This window comes from Carcharhinus amblyrhynchos, unplaced genomic scaffold, assembly GCF_965287045.1.
Source record: "Carcharhinus amblyrhynchos unplaced genomic scaffold, sCarAmb.v2.hapA scaffold_406, whole genome shotgun sequence".
In the NCBI taxonomy this organism is placed as follows: domain Eukaryota; kingdom Metazoa; phylum Chordata; class Chondrichthyes; order Carcharhiniformes; family Carcharhinidae; genus Carcharhinus; species Carcharhinus amblyrhynchos.
The window spans coordinates 96,540-117,209 of NW_027650146.1; the positions used below are offsets into that span (position 1 = coordinate 96,540).

The following is a 20,670-nucleotide window of genomic DNA, read 5'->3' on the forward strand; positions in this document are numbered from 1 at the left end:
CCCCCCCGCCGCTGCCCGAGGAGGAGGAGGAGGAGGAGGGCGCCTCCTGGGGGAGGGAGGAGTGGACAAGCCTTTCCTGTGCGGGGCCTGCGGCCTAGCCTTCGGGCAGGCCTCGGAGCGGGAGGGCCACGCCTGCGGCCACACGCTGCTGGCCCGGCCCTGCCAGTTGGTGTACCCGGTCGGGACGGGGGGAGGGGGAGGGGGAGGGGGAGGGCCCGGGCCTCGGCACCAGGCCGGGACGCCGCCCTCCGGCAAGCTGTACCCCTGCCTGGCCTGCGGGCGCATCTTTGGCCGCTCCTCCAACCTGGCCCGCCACCGGCGCAGCCACACTGGCGCCCAGCCCTACCAGTGCGGGGAGTGCCACAAACGCTTCAACTACCCCTCGGAGCTGGAGACCCACCAGCGGGTCCACACCGGGGAGAGGCCCTTCACCTGCTCGGTGTGCGGCAAGGGCTTCACCCAGTCCTCCAACCTGCTGACCCACCAGCGGGTCCACACCGGGGAGCGGCCCTTCACCTGCTCGCTCTGCGGCAAGGGCTTCACCTGCTCCTCCAAGCTGCTGACCCACCACCGGGTGCACACGGACGAGCGCCCCTACGCCTGCCCCGAGTGCCGCAAGGGCTTCAAGAGCTCCAAGGAGCTCATGATGCACCAGCGCATCCACACGGGCGAGCGCCCCTTCCGCTGCGCCCACTGCGACAAGCGCTTCACCCGCTCGGCCGACATGCTGACCCACCAGCGGGTGCACACGGACCGCCGGCCCTTCGCCTGCCCGCTCTGCGCCAAGCGCTTCAAGAGCTCCAAGGAGCTGATGCAGCACGAGCGGGTGCACACGGACGAGAGGCCCTTCCTCTGCGCCCACTGCCCCAAGCGCTTCATGTACTCCTCCAACCTGCTGCGGCACCAGCGCATCCACCTGGAGCGGGGCGACCCCCTGCTGGCCTCCCACTCCCACCCCCCCCCTCCTCCGCCGCCGCCGCTCCCCTCCCCGGCCCGGACCCCCGGCATCGGGCCCCTGGTCAACCCCAGCTGCTGAGGGCGACGGGGAGCGGGGAGGGGAAGGGAAGGGGAGAGACAGAGAGAGAGACAGAGAGGAATGGATAGAGAGAGGGAGTGAGGAATGGATAGAGAGAGGGAGTGAGGAATGGATAGAGAGAGGGAGTGAGGAATGGATAGAGAGAGGGAGTGAGGAATGGATAGAGAGAGGGAGCGAGGAATGGATAGAGAGAGGGAGTGAGGAATGGAGAGAGGGAGGGAGGAATGGATAGAGAGAGGGAGTGAGGAATGGATAGAGAGAGGGAGGGAGGAATGGATAGAGAGAGGGAGTGAGGAATGGATAGAGAGAGGGAGTGAGGAATGGATAGAGAGAGGGAGTGAGGAATGGATAGAGAGAGGGAGTGAGGAATGGATAGAGAGAGGGAGTGAGGAATGGATAGAGAGAGGGAGTGAGGAATGGATAGAGAGAGGGAGTGAGGAATGGATAGAGAGAGAGGGAGTGAGGAATGGATAGAGAGAGGGAGGGAGGAATGGAGAGAGAGAGGGAGTGAGGAATGGATAGAGAGAGGGAGTGAGGAATGGATAGAGAGAGGGAGTGAAGAATGGATAGAGGGAGTGAGGAATGTGGAGAGAGACGGAGTGAGGAATGGATAGAGAGAGGGAGTGAGGAATGGATAGAGAGAGGGAGTGAGGAATGTGGAGAGAGACGGAGTGAGGAATGGATAGAGAGAGGGAGTGAGGAATGGAGAGAGAGAGGGAGTGAGGAATGGATAGAGAGAGGGAGGGAGGAATGGATAGAGAGAGGGAGTGAGGAATGTGGAGAGAGAGGGAGTGAGGAATGTGGAGAGAGAGGGAGTGAGGAATGTGGAGAGAGAGGGAGTGAGGAATGGATAGAGAGAGGGAGTGAGGAATGGATAGAGAGAGGGAGTGAGGAATGGATAGAGAGAGGGAGTGAAGAATGGATAGAGAGAGGGAGTGAGGAATGGATAGAGAGAGGGAGTGAGGAATGGATAGAGAGAGGGAGTGAGGAATGGATAGAGAGAGGGAGTGAGGAATGGATAGAGAGAGGGAGTGAGGAATGGATAGAGAGAGGGAGCGAGGAATGGAGGGAGAGGGAGTGAGGAATGGTAAGAGACAAGACATAGAGAAGGAGGGGTAGAGAGACCGGTGAGAGAGAGAAATATGTATATAGAGAGAGAGAGAGAGGTCAGAGAGAAAAATAGCAAAAGAGAGACAGACAGAGAGAGAGCTTTCGGGTATGAATGGGAGAATGAGGGGTAAAGAGAGAGGGATGTGGGAGAATAACAGAGAGAGAGAGAGAGACATAGAGAGAGAAATAGAGGGAACGAGAAGGAGCGAGAGGGCAATGGGTGTATGAGCGAGAGAATGAGGGATATCGAGAGAGAGAGAGACGGAGGTTGGAGAGGGGGAGAGATAGAGAGAGATGGAGGTGAGAGAGAGAAATGGAGGTGGGAGAGAGAGGGAAAGAGAGAGAGAGAGAGAGGTTGGAGAGGGGGAGAGAGAGAGAGACGGAGATGGAAGTTGGAGAGGGAGAGACAGAGGTTGGGGCAGGGAGAAAGAGGGAGAGAGAGACGGAGGTGGGAGAGAGACAGAGATTGGAGAGAGAGAGAGAGAGAGAGAGAGATGGAGGTGGGTAGGAGAGAGAAGAGAGGAAGGGAGAGTGAGCCGGGCAGAGACGGGGTGACCCTTGGCTTGCTCTCTGGGTGGGGGGAGAAGGGAACCTGCCCATTCTGCTGAGTTCCCTGTGCACTGGCGACGGGGGGAGAGTCCGTTCATCTGTCCCGTGTCGGACGGGAGAGACTCCAATCCGTCACCTTGTCTGCCGAAACCGAGGAGATTCTGATGCCACCAAAAAAGCGAAGGTAGCCAGACAAGGAAGGACACCACCCCCCCCCCCAGCGCCCTGCGCCACCCCCCCCCCACCCCCTCCGCGCGCCCCCCCCCCCCCCCACGCCCAGCCTCTGAACCGCGAGGCCTCGTCAACAGCGACAAAAAAGAATGCCTCCCACTCCAGCTGAGAAACCTCGAGAGGAGAAATAAACGGATTAGAAATTGACTGACGGAAGGAAGGAGCCTCCAAACTTGGAAAGTTGGAATCTGTGCGAGAAAGGGTTGAAGGTGGGGTCTCGCTGGCCCTGACTCGCGCCGATCTTTCCCCGGAGGGTTGTTGTTGATCTCCGTAGGGACGGTTTGTGACCAGGAAGGAGTGCCCGCGGGAGACGCCCTTCGCCGTCGGGGATCTGTGGAGTCACCAGCCAAGGCGCACCCAAGCACGGGACGGGCGGTGGTCCTTCAGGATATCGGGCAGGACTTTGGGCGCTCGTATCGTTGCGATGTTCGTCAAAACACGGGAGGACGGAGAGACCCCCCCCACCCCCTCAGAGAGAGAGAGAGAGAGCGGATTCTGCCATCAGCCTTCACAAACCCGGCACCGGACTTTCGGGAGAGGCAGCGGTCTTCGCGTGGGTGGACCCGAACTGGACCTCTCTTTTGAGTTAACTTACGTGAGAACGCAGCGGGACGGTTTTAAGAGGATAGGAACACAAGGCCGTTCAGCCCCTCGGGCCTGACTCCGCCATTCATTGAACTCAATCTACCCCCTGTGGACCCTTCGCCAACTGGATTCTCAAAGGGGATTAGGGTCTTGAGTTGCCGTTAAGACCCCCCCCCCCCCCCCCCCCCGTCTCCCTTTCTGGGCACCGCACTTTTTTTTTAGAAAATGGTGGTATCGTCACTGGACTAGTAATCTACAGACCCCCCCCCGACCCCCAACCACCCCTCGGGGACCCGGGTTCGAATCCCCGCCATGGTAGACGGTGAAATTTGAATTCAATAAAAAATATGTGGAATTAAGAATCTGTTGATGACTGTGAATCCATTGTTGGAAAGACCCACCTGGTTCCCCTTCAGGGGAAGGAGATCCGCTGTCCTTACCCCGGTCTGGCCTACACGTGACACCAGAGCCACAGCAATGTGGTCGACACTCAAACACCTCTAAAAATGGAGGAGGTGAACAAATGTTGGTCTAGCCGGTGATCCCATGAGTGTAGCGATACACTGGCACTGTGGCCTCACAGCTCCACAGACCTGGGTTCGATTCCACTATTGAGTGAGTGCCTGTGTGTGTGGACTTTGCAAGTTCTCCCCCTGTCCCCCCTCCCAGTGTCTGTGTGGGTTTCCGCCGCATGGTTCCCTCCCACACTCTAAAGATGTGTAGGTTAGGGTGGATTGGCCGTGCTAAATTGTCCCTTAGTGTCCAAAGATGTGCAGGTTAGGGTGGATTGGCCGTGCTAAATTGTCCCTTAGTGTCCAAAGATGTGTAGGTTAGGGTGGATTGGCCGTGTTAAATTGTCCCTTAGTGTCCAAAGATGTGTAGGTTAGGGGGGATTGGCCGTGCTAAATTGTCCCTTAGTGTCCAGAGATGTGTAGGTTAGGGTGGATTGGCCATGCTAAATTGTCCCTTAGTGTCCAAAGATGTGCAGGTTAACGTGGATTGGCCATGCTAAATTGTCCCTTAGTGTCCAAAGATGTGTAGGTTAGGGTGGATTGGCCGTGCTAAATTGTCCCTTAGTGTCCAAAGATGTGTAGGTTAGGGGGGATTGGCCGTGCTAAATTGTCCCTTAGTGTCCCAAAGATGTGTAGGTTAGGGTGGATTGGCCATGCTAAATTGTCCCTTAGTGTCCAAAGATGTGTAGGTTAGGGTGGATTGGCCGTGCTAAATTGTCCCTTAGTGCCCAAAGATGTGTAGGTTAGGGTGGATTGGCCGTGCTAAATTGTCCCTTAGTGCCCAAAGATGTGTAGGTTAGGGTGGATTGGCCGTGCTAAATTGTCCCTTAGTGCCCAAAGATGTGTAGGTTAGGGGGGATTGGCCGTGCTAAATTGTCCCTTAGTGTCCCAAAGATGTGTAGGTTAGGGGGGATTGGCCGTGCTAAATTGTCCCTTAGTGTCCAAAGATGTGTAGGTTAGGGGGGATTGGCCATGCTAAATTGTCCCTTAGTGTCCCAAAGATGTGTAGGTTAGGGGGGATTGGCCATGCTAAATTGTCCCTTAGTGTCCCAAAGATGTGTAGGTTAGGGGGGATTGGCCGTGCTCACTGCGCAGGGTCACAGGGATAGAGCGGGGTTGGGCCAGGGTGGGAATCTCTTTCCCAGAGTCAGTACCGACTCGATGGGCTGAAAGGCCTTCTTCTGCCAGAGTGCTGCAGTTCTGTGAAAGCGTTAAAAATGGTTTTGGAGTTTGAGGGTTTTATGATGAGCGGAGAGACGGGGGTTATCCTCCTTGTGGGGGCGTGAAAACTGAGGCAAAATATACGGAGAACAGAGAAAATTCCAGCACAGGAACAGGCCCTTCGGCCCCTCCAATCCTGCACTGACCATGCTGCCCCCCCCCAACTGAACTAAACCCCCCTACCCTTCCGGGGACCGTATCCCTCTATTCCCATCCTATTCATGGATTTGTCCAGACGCCCCTTAAAACTCACTATCGTATCCGCTTCCACTCCCTCCCCCCGGCAGCGAGTTCCAGGCACCCACCCCCCTCTGTGTAAAAAATCTGCCTCGTACATCTCCTTTAAACCTTGCCCCTTGCACCTTAAACCTGTGCCCCCCCGCGTAATTGACTCTGGGGGGAAAAAGCTTCTGACTATCCACTCTGTCCCTCATCATCTTGTAGACTTCTATCAGGTCTCCCCCTCAACCTCCAGTGAGAACAAACCAAGTTTCTCCAACCTCTCCTCAGAGCTAATGCCCCTCCGTACCAGGGGCAACATCCTGGTAAATCTTTTCTGTCCCCTCTCCAAAGCCTCCACATCCTTCTGGTAGTGTGGGTGACCCAGAATTGAACTCTATATTCCAAGTGCGGCCTCACTAAGGTTCTATAAAGCTGCAACATGACTTGCCAATTTTTAAACTCAGTGCCCCCGGCCGATGAAGGCAAGCATGCCCGTATGCCTTCCTGACTCCCTTCTCCACCTGCGTTGCCACTTTCAGTGACCTGTGTACCTGTACGCCCAGATCCCTCTGCCTATCAATACTCTGTGTACCTGTACACCCAGATCCCTCTGCCTATCAATACTCTTTGTATCTGTACGCCCAGATCCCTCTGCCTATCAATACTCTTAAGGGTTCTGACATTTACTGTATATTTCCTATCTGTATTAGACCTTCCAAAATGCATTCCCTCACATTTGTCCATGCCGCCTCTTGAACCCCGAAGCTAATCCCAATTGCCCGCATTTGCCCCATATCCCTCTATACCCATCATACCCATGTAACTGTCTAAATGCTTTTTAAAAGACAAAATTGTCCCCGCCTCTTCTACTGCCTCTGGCAGCTCGTTCCAGACACTCACCACCCTCTGGGTGAAAAAATTGCCCCTCTGGACCCTCTCCCCTCTCACCTTAAACCTCTGCCCTCTAGTTTTAGACTCCCCTACCTTTGGGGGAAAAGATATTGACTATCTCGCTGATCTGTGCCCCTCATTATTTTATAGACCTCTATAAGATCACCCCTCAGCCTCCTACGCTCCAGAGGAAAAAGTCCCAGTCTATCCAGCCTCTCCTTATAACTCAATCCATCAAGTCCCCGGGAGCATCCTGATAATCTTTTCCGCGTTCATTCTAGTTTAATAATATCCTTTCTATAATAGGCTTAAATATCTGGCAAACCTGTATTGTTACTGTGGCATAAGAACATAAGAAATAGGAGCAGGAGTGGGCCATCTAGCCCCGCCATTCAATAAGATCATGGCTGATCTGAAGTGGATCAGTTCCACTTTCCTGCTTTTTCCCCTTATTTCCCCTGTCTATCAGATACTTATCTACCCGTGACTTAAATATATTCAGCGAGGCAGCCTCCACCACTTCAACGGGCAGAGAATTCCAGAGATTCACCACCCTTTGAGTGAAGAAGTTCCTCCTCAACTCTGATCTAAACTGCCCCTCCCCTATCTTGAGGCTGTGCCCTCTAGTCCTGCTGTCCTTTCTGAGCGGGAAGAATCTCTCTACCCCTACCCTATCCATCCCCTTCATTATCTTATACGTCTCTATAAGATCTTCCCTCAGCCTTCTAAACTCCAATGAGTACAGACCCAGTCTATTCAATCTGTCCTCATAGGCTAAAGTGTGAGGTGGTCCACTTTGGTAGGAAGAATGGTAGGAAGGACTATTACTTACGTGGCGAAAAACTGCAGCAGGCGACGGTGCAGAGGGACCTCGGGGTCCTTGTGCATGAGTCGCAAAAACCCAGCCTGCAGGTGCAGCAGGTGGTCAGGAAGGCGAATGGGATGCTGGCCTTCATAGCGAGGGGGATTGAATATAAAAGTAGGGAGGTCTTGCTGCAGCTGTATAGGGCATTGGTGAGGCCGCAGCTGGAGTACTGTGTGCAGTTTTGGGCGCCGCACCTGCGCAAGGATATTTTGGCCTTGGAGGGAGTGCAGAGGAGGTTTACTAGGCTGATACCGGAGTTGAGGGGGTTGAGCTATGAGGAGAGGCTGAATAAACTAGGCTTGTACTCGTTAGAGTTTAGAAGAATGAGGGGAGATCTCATTGAGACGTATAAGATGATGAATGGGATGGATAGGATAGAGGTGGAAAGACTCTTCCCGCTCAAAAAAGACAGTAGGACTAGGGGGCACAGCCTCAAGATAAAGGGGGGGCAGTTCAGAACGGAGTTGAGGAGGAACTTCTTCACTCAAAGGGTGGTGAATCTCTGGAATTCTCTGCCCGTTGAAGTGGTGGAGGCTGCCTCGCTAAATATTTTTAAGAAGCGGGTTGATGGGTTTTTGATAAGAGAGGGGATTAAGGGTTATGGGGAGAGGGCGGGAAAGTGGAACTGAGCCACGACAGATCAGCCATGATCTTATTGAATGGCGGGGCAGGCTCGAAGGGCCAGATGGCCTACTCCTGCTCCTATTTCTTATGTTCTTATGTTCTTATGAACCTTCTCTGTACTCCCTCCGAGGCCAATATATCCTTGCACAAGTGCGGTGACCAAAACTGCACACAGTACTCCAGTTGCGGCCTCACCAGTGCCCTGTACAGTTGCAGCAAGACCTCCCTGCTTTTATATTCTATCCCCCTCGCTATGAAGGCCAGCATCCCATTCGCCTTCCTGATCACCTACTGTACCTGCAAGCTGGGTTTTTGCGATTCATGCACAAGGACCCCCAGATCCCTCTGCACTGTAGCATGTTGTAATTTTTCACCATTTAAATAATGTTCCATTTTACGATTATTCCTTCCAAAGTGGATAACCTCACACTTGTCAACGTTATACTCCATCTGCCAGATCCTCGCCCACTCGCTCAGCCTATCCAGATCCCTCTGCAGACTTTCTGCGTTGTCCACACAATTTGCTTTTCCACTCATCTTCGTGTCATCCGCAAACTTTGCTACCCTACACTCAGCCCCCTCCTCCAGATCATCTGTGCATATGGTAAACAGTTGAGGCCCCAGCACCGATCCCTGCGGCATGCCACTAGTCACCAATTGCCAACTGGAAAAGCACCCATTTATTCCAATTATTTCTTCCATTTATTCCATTTAATTGTTCCTAAATGCGAGAATGTTTGTTTTGATCTGAACTAATGCTGTTCTGTTATTTTTAGTGTTCCCCTGGAATTTTGCAGAGTAGGGTTTGATTAAGTTGCTGAAAAGAAAATCCCATGACTGGGAGGAGCTAGGCTTGCACAGAGAAATCAAGCTTAGATCCCACTTGGAATTGTTCGAGAGCAGTGTCTCTCTTTCTCTCTCTGGGTTTGGAGACTGGGAGCACAAAGGGACTCGGGAATCCTTGTTCAAGATTCTCTTAAGGTTAACGTGGAGGTTCAGTGAGGAAGGGAAATGTAATGTTAGCATTCACGTCGAGAGGGCTAGAATACAAGAGCAGGGATGGACTTCTGAGGCTGGGGATAAGGCTCTGGTTGGACCCCCCCATTTGGGAGCAGTTTTGGGCCCCCCCCGTATCTAAGGAAGGATGTGCCGGGACTCGGAAAGGGTCCAGAGGGAGGTTCACAAGGATGATCCCTGGAATGAAGAGCTTGAGGAGCGGGTTGAGGACTCTGGGTCTGTCCTCGTTGGGAGTTTAGAAGGATGAGGGGGTGGGGGGGGATCTTATTGAAACTTACAGGATACTGCGAGGCCCTGGATAGAGTGGGACGTGGGAGAGGATGTTTCCACCAGTAGGAAAAACCCGAACCAGAGAGGGCACAACCTCAGGGTAAAGGGACGGTCCTTTAAAACAGAGATGGGGAGGGATTTCTTCACCCAGAGAGTGGGGAATGTGTGGGACTCTTTGCCCCAGAGGAGGCCGGGTCCCTGAGTGTCTTTAAGACAGAGATAGATCGGTTCCTGATTAATAAGGGGATCGGGGGAAAAGGCAGGAGAATGGAGGATGAGAAAAATATCAGCCATGATTGAATGGAGGAGCAGACTTGATGGGCCGAGTGGCCTAATTCTGCTCCAATATCTTATGGATCTGCCTCGGAATAAGTCTCTTTCTCTGAGATTCTGCTAGTTTGGGAATGGACGTTTCTCTGGAGTTATCTGAGTCAGAAGACATGTGTCCACCTGGCCAGAGGTTGGTAATCTAGCATCCATGTAAACAGATCTGTTCCTGGGTTCTGAAGCAGGGATTTTGGTTGATGGTACTGCTTACAGTTGGAACAACAGAGATAGCTAGCTGTCAAGAATTACACTTTGTCACGTTTTCAGGTATTTTGATTGGTAAAAGTTACGCCGATTTTTTTTTTGTTGCCTTCTAACTGTGTTCTTAAATAAAGATTGTTTTGATAGAGGCTTCCGAGCGGGTGAATTACATCGTACCTGGAACAGGACATCTTACGCTAATTCCAGTGCTGAATTCAAAAGGAAAAGTTAGGGCCTTGGCTAACGCCATAATATACTCGGAGTTTCTGATTTTCTCCAGAATGTTCGTGATTCTAGATGCACGCCCTCACGCTCTGCCTCTCTCTCTCATGCACAGTCTCCCTTGCTCTCGCTCACGTTGTGCAGATCAGGTGGTTTGGCCATGCTAAATTGTCCCTTAGTGTCCAAAGATGTGTAGGTTAGGGTGGATTGGCCGTGCTAAATTGTCCCTTAGTGTCCAAAGATGTGTAGGTTAGGGGGATTGACCATGCTAAATTGCCCCTTAGTGTCCAAAGATGTGCAGCTTAGGGTGGATTGGCCATGCTAAATTGCCTCTTAGTGTCCCAAAGATGTGCAGGTTAGGGTGGATTGGCCATGCTAAATTGCCCCTTAGTGTCAGGAGGTTTAGCTCGGAAAATACATGGAGTTAAGGGCATCGGGCCTGGATGGGATTGTGGTTGGTGCAGACCTGATGGGCTGAATGGTCTCCTGCACTGTAGGATTCTATGATACTCTTGTATGATCTGTAAAACTGGTGAGAGAAGAGCTTTACTGCCATTGCACAGGGTGAGGCCACACCTGGAATATTGTGTGCAGTTTTGGTCTCCTGATCTGAGGAAAGGTATACTTTGCCATGGAGGGAGTGCAGCGAAGGTTTACCAGGCTGAGTCCTGGGGTGGCAGGTCTGTTGTAAGAGGAGAGACTGGATAGAATGAGCCTGTATTCACTGGAAATCAGATGAATGAGAGACGATCTCCTTGAAATGTATAAAATGCTAACAGTCCTGGACAGACTGGACACAGGGATGTTGTTTCCTTGAGCTGAGGGGGGAGGGTCTAGAATGAGGGGGCATAGTCTCAGGATACAGGGGAGACCCATTAGGACAGAGACAAGGAGAAATTCCTTCACTCGGAGAGTTTGATTAGATTTATTATTGTCACATTTATTGGGATACAGTGAAAAGTATTGTTTCTTGCGTGCTTCACAGACAAAACATACCGTTCATAGAGAAGGAAAGGAGAGGGTGCAGAATGTAGTGTTACAGTCACAGCGAGGGTGTAGAGAAAGATCAACTTAATGCGAGGTAGGTCCATTCAAAAGTCTGACAGCAGCAGGGAAGAAGCTGTTCTTGAGTTGGTCGGTACGTGACCTCAGGCTTTTGTATCTTTTTCCTGACGGAAGAAGGTGGAAGAGAGAATGTCCGGGGTGTGTGGGGGGGGTCCTTAATTATACCGGCTGCTTTTCCCCGAGGCAGCGGGAAGTGTAGACAGAGTCAATGGATGGGAGGCTGGAGGAATAATGAACCTGTGGAATACTTTTCCAGAGAGGTTAAGCCATTGAATGTATTTCAGAAGGTAATGTGTATGTTTCTAGACTCCAAAGGTGACAAGGGGGATGAGAAGAGTGTGGGAGCAAGGCCTTGATCAGATTGTAGGATGGAACAGGCTCAGTGTGCCAAATGCCCTCCCCCTGCCCCTATTTTCTATATATTACTGAGACTAGCTTAGAATTCTGGATTGGTAAGGAGACAATGGTATGGTGGATTAGCATCACTGGATGAGTCACCCAGGGACCCGGGTTCGAATTCCACTGTGGATGGTGAAACGTGAAGAATTATGAATTAAAAAATTGTCGATTGCTATTTCACAAGAGAAAGAAACCCATTTGGTTCATTGATGTATCCTTCTGGGAAGGAAATCTGCCATCCTTATTCTGGTCTGGTCTACATGTGACTCCGGAAGCGACGTGGTTGGAATATAGAAACACAGAAGATAGGAGCAGGAGGAGGCCTTAACTCCTGAGTGGGTCTGCATGATGAATTGGACTATGTTCACGACCCTTTGTAGTTTGTTTTTCAGTTGATTTATTGTCACCTATTAGCATTCAGTGAAAAGTATTGTTTCTTGCATACTGTTCATAGAGAACATAGAACATTACAGCGCGGAACAGGCCCTTCGGCCCACAATGTTGCGCCGACCTTCTCCTTCGAGAAGGAGAAGGAGGGTGTAGAGAAAGATCAACTTAATATTTGATTTATTATTGTCACATGTATTAGTATGCAGTGAAAAGTGTTGTTTCTTGCACGCTACACAGACAAAGCATACCGTTCATAGAGAAAAGATGGTGCAGAATGTAGTGTTACCGTCACAGCGAGGGTGTAGAGAAAGATCAACTTAATGGAAGTGATGGTCAAATTGGCTCCATTGGGGCAATGGCGGTGCAGCAGGACCAGCATGCCCCACTCCTGGGGGGCCGCCCTGTCCCACAGGGCCTGCCAAGCATGCGCAGTGCGGCGAAGGAGGCAGCATTGGGTTGGGAACGAGGAGCTGGGAATGACGGGCATGCGCAGTGCGGGAGTTGGGGGGAAGGACGGAACCGGGCATGCGTACTGCCTTCCGCGAGGCGCGGAGCTTTGTTGGGCGGGGAGAGAATCGAGCATGCGCACGAATGCCCTCCACGATACGGAGCATGCGCAAGGCGGTGAGGCGGCGCAAGGCGGTGAGGCGGCGCAGGGTCGAAGAAGCATGCGCAGTGCCTTCCACAACAGGATCGCGCCCCTCTCTAATCTGAGCATGCGCATAGCGGGGATGGGCGACACTTGTGGATGGGCATGCGCTGTACCTTCCCCGCTACGGCCCCACCCCCCCGAAACTGAGCATGCGTACAGCAGAGTGGGCCGGGCATGCGTAGTGCCTTTCACGTCAGGACCACGCCCCCTCCAGCATGCGCACGGTGAGGGGGGGTAATGGCGGAACGATCATGCGCAGTGCCTTCCCCGGAGGACCACGCCTTCCCGCCATTTGGAGCATGCGCACAGAGGGGATGGGCGGCGCAGGGAGACGGCGAGGCGAGCATGCGCAGTGCCTTCCCCGACCGCCCCCAGAGTTGGGCATGCGCAGTGCCGGTGGGGGAATGAGAGGCGGCAGTGAGCGGAGCAGGTAGGAATGGAGGGAAAGAGGAGGAGGAGGGAGAGGGACAGGCGGGAAAGAGGGAGGGGTGGGAAAGAGGGAGGGGAGGGAAAGAGGGAGGAGGTTACATAGTCCCGGTGATTAGAAACCTCCCGCCACACCAACCCCCTCGGGCGGCAGGAAGTGGCCCCGCTTTGCGACATTTTACGACAGTGTCAGAGGACGATGGAACAGTACAGGCCCTTCGGCCCCTTAGTGTCGTGCTGAGCTGTGTCCAATCCCAAGATCAGTCTATCCCACTCCCATCGTTCTGAGCTTGAAAGTTCCTAAAGTGTCTGACTCCACTATCACAGCAGACAGTGTATTCCTCACCACAACCACTCTCTGAGTGAGGAATCTACCTCGGACATCCCCCTGTATAGAACATTCCAGCGCAGTACAGGCACTTCGGCCCTCGATGTTGCGCCCACCAGTGGAACCAATCTAATGACCCTCTAACCTAAACTATTCCAATGTTATCCATACATATCCTCCTATATCTCCCACCATCAACCTTATAGTTCTGCCCCCTAGTAACAGCTACATCCACCCGAGGAAATAGTCTCTGCATGTCCACTCTATCAATCCCTCTCATCATCTTATAAACCTCTGTTAAGTCGCCTCTCATCCTCCTCCACTCTAAAGAGAAAAGCCGCAGCTCCCTCAGCCTTTCCTCATAAGACCTACCCTCCAAACCAGGCAGCATCCTGGTAAATCTCCTCTGCATTCTCTCCAATGTTTCTACATCCTTCTTATAGTGAGGTGACCAGAACTGAACACAATATTCCAAATGTGGTCTCAGCAAGTTCCGGGTCTGTGGCGCTGTGAGGCAGCAGTGCTGAGCACTGTGCCACCACACCTCCTGATTAAACTTGCTTTCCTTTTTTTTGCCGCTTTATCTACACTGTGCTATCCTCCGTCTTGCCACCGCCTTTACAAAATTATTGATTGTGTTCTGTCTACTTTCGATGCTATCTTCAGCCTGTTTAAGTAAAGCCCTGATCCTTCACTGCCGATTATTTGTGTATCATAACACACGTTGAATTGCCTCCTCCCTGACTGAATCTGGTATATTGAACTGCATCTTGGTATATGTAATGTGTCTGCTCCGACTGCAGTGAACCTGGTACATCTCGCACCCTAACCCACTCCGCCAGTCCCCTGTTGGGCCCCACTGCCTCTGTATAGTTGGTATATGGTGTCGAAATTTGCTGATGACACCAAGATTGGTGGAACGGCAAATGCGCGGAGGGTGTGGAGAGTCTGCAGAAGGATCTAGATAGGCTGGGCGAATGGGCTAGGAATTGGCAAATGGAATCCAATGTTGGCAAGTGCGAGGTGGTCCACTTTGGTAGGAATAATGGTAGGAAGGACTATTACTTATGTGGCGAAAAACTGCAGCAGGCGACGATGCAGAGGGACCTCGGGGTCCTTGTGCATGAATCGCGAAAACCCAGCCTGCAGGTGCAGCAGGTGGTCAGGAAGGTGAATGGGATGCTGGCCTTCATAGCGAGGGGGATTGAATATAAAAGTAGGGAGGTCTTGCTGCAGCTGTATAGGTCTTGCTGCAGCTGTTTTGGTCACTGCACTTATGCAAGGATATTTTGGCCTTGGAGGGAGTGCAGAGGAGGTTTACTAAGCTGATACCGGAATTGAGGGGGTTGAGCTATGAGGAGAGGCTGAATAAACTAGGCTTGTACTCGTTAGAGTTTAGAAGAACGAGGGGAGATCTCATTGAGACGTATAAGATGATGAATGGGATGGATAGGATAGAGGTGGAGAGACTCTTCCTGCTCAGAAAGGACAGTAGGACTAGGGGGCACTCAAGATAAAGGGGGGGCGGTTTAGAACGGAGTTGAGGAGGAACTTCTTCACTCAAGGGTGGTGAATCTCTGGAATTCTCTGCCCGTTGAGGTGGTGGAGGCTACCTCGCTCAATATTTTTAAGACGCGGGTTGATGGGTTTTGATAAGCGAGGGGATTAAGGGTTATGGGGAGAGGGCGGGAATGTGGAACTGAGCCACGACAGATCAGCCATGATCTTATTGAATGACGGGGCAGGCTCGAAGGGCTAGATGACCGACTCCTGCTCCTATTTCTTACGTTCTTATGTATCGCTATCAACTGTCCTGGTGAGGCAATGCTATCACCACTTCACCCAATGAGCCTGGTATCTGTGCCCTCCACTGTTCTGAATTTTTTTTCCCCTGTGGAACTCTCCCATTCCGACTGATGGATCTGCTCGATCTTCTGGAGTTTCTGTTAATTTTTTTCCATCTCCCCCAGTCTGCAAAGCAAATCTCCATCCTCGAAATTTGGGTCAAACGGGTTTCAAATTTTCCTCTCTGTCTGGAGATACAGCCAGAACTGGCGAGACCTTGCACTAGTTCCATTTATCATTAGAATCACTAGGGTGCAAAAAGAGACCCATCGAGGATAAACTGGCGAAAACCCCAGCCCTGATCTATCCACACAATTTCACCTCTTTGCCCTGATAATCCTACTGGCTCGAATGGGTCAAAATCCCCCCAGATCAACCCCAAAATAACATCAAAACACCCAAAATAACCCCCAAATCCCCCTAAATAAACATCAAAACACCCAAAATAAACCTCAAAATACCCAAAATAACACCCAAATCCCCAAAATAAACATCAAAGCAGCTAAAATTACCCCCAAATCCCACTAAATAAACATCAAAACACCCCAAAATTACCCCCAAATCCCCTAAATAAACATCAAAACAGCCAAAATTCTCCCCAAATCCCCCAAAATAAACATCAAAACACCCAAAATACCCCCCAAATCCGCCAAAATAACTTCAAAACACCCAAATAACCCTCAAATCACTCAATCAACCCAAATCCCAAAATAAGCATCAAAATACCCAAAATAACCTTCAAATCACTCAATCAACACAAATCTCCCAAAATAAATGTCAGAACACCCAGAGTAACCCTCAAAATACCCAAAATCAAACCCAAATCCCCCAAAATAAGCATCAAAACACCCAAAATAACCCCTAAATTACCTAAAATCAACCCCATATCCCCCCAAATCCCACCAAAAGCAACCCCAAAATCTGCCCCAGATCCCCCCCAAATCAACCCAGATCCCCCCCAAATCAACCCAGATCCCCCCCCCAAATCAACCCAGATCCCCCCAAATCAACCCAGATCCCCCCAAATCAACCCAGATCCCCCCAATCAACCCAGATTCCCCCCCAAATCAACCCAGATTCCCCCCCAAATCAACCCAGATTCCCCCCCAAATCAACCCAGATTCCCCCCAAATCAACCCAGATTCCCCCCCAAATCAACCCAGATTCCCCCCAAATCAACCCAGATTCCCCCCAAATCAACCAGATCCCCCCAAATCAACCCAGATCCCCCCAAATCAACCCAGATCCCCCCAAATCAACCCAGATCCCCCCAAATCAACCCAGATCCCCCCCCCAAATCAACCCAGATCCCCCCCAATCAACCCAGATCCCCCACCAAATCAACCCAGATCCCTCCAAATCAATCCCAGATACCCCAATCAGCCCCAAAATCCCCCCAAAATGACCCCAAAATCATGCCCAAATCTCCCCAAAATCAACCCCAAATCTCCCTGAAATCAACCCCAAATCTCCCCGAAATCAACCCCAAATCTCCCCTGAAATCAACCCCAAATCTCCCTGAAATCAACCCCAAATCACCCAAAATAAACAACAAATCCCAAAAAACCTGCCTCAACCTCACCCTAAATTTCCCCAAACGCCAAAAACCTGCCAGAATCTCACGGCCAATCCCCAGAACCTCAGAAGGACTGCCGTTACCTCACCCCCCCAATCTCCTGAAGCCGCCCCCTGTCTGGGCTGGAGTGTTCGCTCAGATCTTCAGGAGCGTTGCTCCATCTGGGTCTCCTCCAGCCCGTTGGCTGTCAGTTTGATTCTCTCCCTGTGATGTGAAGGGATGGTGGGAGGCGCTGGATGCCGCAATGGCAGCGGGCCCGGATCACGTTCCGGCAATGGTACCGGAGACTCGTGCTCCAGAACTCGCCGCTCCCCCAGCCAAGCTCTAAGTGCTGTTGCAACACTGGCATCTACCCAACAATGTGGACAATTCACAGAAACTTACAGTGCGGAAGAGGCGTTTCGACCCATCTAATCTGTACTGATACGTGACGTGCCCTAACCTGCCCACCTTTAGAAGGATGAGGGGGAATCTTATAGAGACGTGTAAGATAATGAAGGGGATGGATAGGGTAGAGGTAGAGAGATTCTTCCCGCTTAGAAAGGACAGCAGGACTAGAGGGCACAGCCTCAAGATAAGGGGGAGCGGTTTAGAACGGAGTTGAGGAGGAACTTCTTCTCTCAAAGGGTGGTGAATCTCTGGAATTCTCTGCCCGTTGAAGTGGTGGGGGCTGCCTCGCTGAATATATTTAAGTCACGGGTAGATAGGTTTCTGATAGACAGGGAGAAAGTGGAACTGATCCACTATCAGATCAGCCACGATCTTATTGAATGGCGGGGCAGGCTCGAAGGGGGCTGGATGGCCCTACTCCTGCTCCTATTTCTTATGTTCTTATCTCACTTGCCAGCCCAGAGCCCGGAATGTTCTGGCGTGCCAAGTGTTCATCCGGGTACTTTTTAAAGGATGTGAGGCTTCCCAAATCACCCAAAATAAACAACAAATCCCAAAAAAAACTGCCTCAACCTCACCCTAAATTTCCCCAAACGCCAAAAAACCTGCCAAAATCGCACGGCCAATCCCCCAGAACCTCAGAAGAACTGCCGTTACCTCACCCCCACCCTCCGCCCCCACCCCCACCCTCCCAGGCAGCGCATTCCAGACCCCTCACCACCCTCTGGGGAGGGGGGGGGAGAAAAAGCTTTTCCCCCAATTACATGTGCATAGCTCCCTGAAAGTGGGCACCCAGGTTGATAAGGTTGTTCAGAAGGCGTACGGTGGCTTAGCTTTTATTGGGAGAGGGATTGAATTTCGGAGCCGTGAGGTCATGTTACAACTGTACAAAACTCTGGTGCGGCCGCACTTGGAGTATTGCGTACAGTTCTGGTCGCCGCATGATAAGAAAGATGTGGAGGCATTGGAAAGGGTGCAGAGGAGGTTTACCAGGATGTGCCTGGTATGGTGGGAAGGTCTTACGAGGAGAGGCTGAGGGACTTGAGGTTATTTTCATTGGAGAGAAGAAGGTTGAGAGGTGATCTAATTGAGGCATACAAGATGATCAGAGGGTTAGATAGGGTGGACAGTGAGAGCCTTTTCCTCGGATGGTGATGGCTAACACGAGGGGACATAGCTTTAAATTAAGGGGTGGTAATTATAGACGGATGTCAGAGGTAGGTTCTTTACTCAGAGGGTAGTAAGGCGTGGAATGCCCTGCCTGCAGCAGTTGTGGACTCGCCAACTTTAAGGGCGTTCGAATGGTCAGTGGATAGGCATATGGATGGTTCCACTGGTCGGCGCGACATCGAGGGCCGGAGGCCTGGGATTGCGCTGGAATGTTCTAAATTCCCCCCCTAAATCTCCACCCCCTCACTGTGTCCCCTTGTAACTGACCCTCCAACTAAGGGGAACAGCTCCTTCCAATCACCCAGCGAGAAGTCTCCACAACACCAGGTTAGAGTCCAACAGGTTTATTTGATAGTAAACTCACAAGCTTTCGGAAACGGTGTTCTTCGTCAGGTGTGTGGAAGGTTCCTCACATGTTTTTCGAAAGCTTGTGAGTTTACTATCAAATAAACCTGTTGGGACTTTAACCTGGAGTGGTGGAGACTTCTCACTGTGTTTACCCCCAGTCCAACGCCGGCATCTCCACCTCAATCAGTTCACCCCCTCAGTCTCCCTACCCAGCCTCTCTTCGCACTTTAAACCCTCCGTCCCAGGCAGCACCTGGGTGAATCTCCTCCTGCACCCCCTCCAGTGCGTACACATCCTTCCGATAATGTGGTGACCGGAACTGCACACAGTGCTCCAGCTGTGACCTCACCGAAGCTCCGTACAACTCCACATGACCTCCCTGCTCTTGTCATCTATACCCCCGAAAGGTGCCTTATTCACCACCTTATTGAGAGAGACGGGGGGAGGGAGAGAGAGAGAGACGGGGGGAGGGAGAGAGAGAGACGGGGGGAAGGAGGGAGAGAGCGGGGAGGGAGGGAGAGAGATGGGGAGAGAGACGGAGAGGGAGGGAGAGAGAGAAAGGGATGGAGGAGAGAGAGAAAGACGGGGGGAGAGGATGACTGGGAGAGAGAGAGAGAGAGACGGGGAGAGAGAGAGAGAAGAGACGGGGGGAGACAGAGAGAGAGAGAGGGGGGAGACAGAGAGAGAGAGACGGGGAGACAGAGAGAGAGAGACGGGGGGAGACAGGAGAGAGAGACGGGGAGAGAGGCAGAGAGAGATGGGAGAGAGAGAGACAGAGAGACAGACAGCGAGAGAGATGGGGAGAGAGAGAGAGAGACGGGGGGAGAGAGAGAGAGAGAGACGGGGGGAGAGAGAGAGACGGGGGGAGAGAGAGAGAACGTGGGGAGAGAGAGAGAGAGAGACGGGGGAGAAAGAGAGAGAGAGACAGAGAGAGATGGGGAGAGAGAGGCAGAGAGACAGAGACAGGAGAGAGAGAGACGGGGAGAGAGAGAGAGAGACGGGAGAATGTGGGGTTTTCACAGTTGAAGCTGGACAGAATCTTGTGGGAGAGGCTGGAAGAGATGAGGAGGTGCGGGGCTAGGAGAGAGCAGATGGGCAGAAGGGGCTGTCTCGGTGCTGTCCTTTCTGGGTTTGTCAGGCAGGGGTTTTTATTATTTGATACCCCCCGGGGGGTGGGGGTCTCTCTCCTGGAAAGGTGCTGTAGTCCCGCTGTGCTCACCGGACTCGGGGTTGGGGGGGAGGCGCTTGGAGACGGGCTAACGGACGTTCCCCCTTTCCCTTACAGCTCTGCGACCAGCGCCTCGCGGGCACCTCGGGGGCTTCCCAGCTGAGACAGTGCCCCCTTGTCACGGGTAAGTCTGCACACGGTACGGGGGGGGGGGGGGGTGGAATGCCTGGCAGATGGTGTCCAACTCAGGGGCTGAATGGCCTCCTGCTCTCCCTGGCTGTCGGCTTGGGCTGTCCCCTTCACTCGGGGGGGGGGGGGGTGCGGGGTGGAGGGGAGGAAATCGAGTGCCCTCAACCTATTCCGAGGCTGTACGCCCCTTCTCCTGTCCCTCAGAGATGGGCTGAATGGCCCCCCTTCAGTCTCTTAAAATGGAGGCTGAATGGCCTCCTCCTGTCCCACAGAGTGGGGCTGAATGGCCTCCTCCTGTCCCACAGAGTGGGGCCGAATGGCCTCCTCCTGTCCGTCAGAATGGGGCCGAATGGCCTCCTCCTGTTCCTCAGAATGGGGCCGAATGGCCTCCTCCTGTCCCTCAGAATGGGCCGAATGGCCTCCTCTTGTTCCTCAGAAACGGGATGAGTCCCTGTGGACAGAAATGATCTGGACTCGGAGATGGGCCGACTGGCCTCCATACTCCCCCCCACCCCTCTCCTCCCCCCCAGCCGCTATCAGTAACCCCCGGTGTGCTTTCTCCTTTCCAGGTTGGTGTGCCGGACCTCACACCCCCCTCCACCCCCACCCCCCTCCACCCCCACCCCTCCCCGTCCTCTGCCCACCGTTCCCCCCCCCCCCAACTCCTTCCCCTGTCCCCACTTCCTCCTCCCTCCCCAACAACCCCCCCAATCTTCTGTGCCCCCCCCCCCATTGTCCTGCTTCCCCCACACCCTCCCTCCCTCCCCACACCCCCACACCCCTCGCCCGTCCTCTGCCCATCGTTCCCCCCGCCACCCACCCCCCTGCCATAGATGGAGGA

General features: G+C 52.7%; 1 protein-coding gene and 1 long non-coding RNA gene across 2 annotated transcripts; both read left to right on the forward strand.

Annotated features, from left to right (window-relative positions):
- Positions 1-37: 37 nt before the first annotated feature.
- Positions 38-1,036, forward strand: LOC145339327 (uncharacterized; the record flags this gene model as incomplete). The annotated part of the gene is made up of 1 exon (XM_080183755.1): positions 38-1,036. A coding segment is annotated over one exon (999 nt), but the record flags the coding sequence as incomplete, so codon positions are not given.
- An 11,735-nt stretch (positions 1,037-12,771) lies between these two features.
- On the forward strand, positions 12,772-20,435 carry LOC145339329 (uncharacterized). Its single transcript, XR_013886019.1, has 3 exons — positions 12,772-12,819; positions 19,758-19,824; positions 20,399-20,435. It is a non-coding gene; the product is annotated as an uncharacterized LOC145339329 (long non-coding RNA).
- Positions 20,436-20,670: the final 235 nt, after the last annotated feature.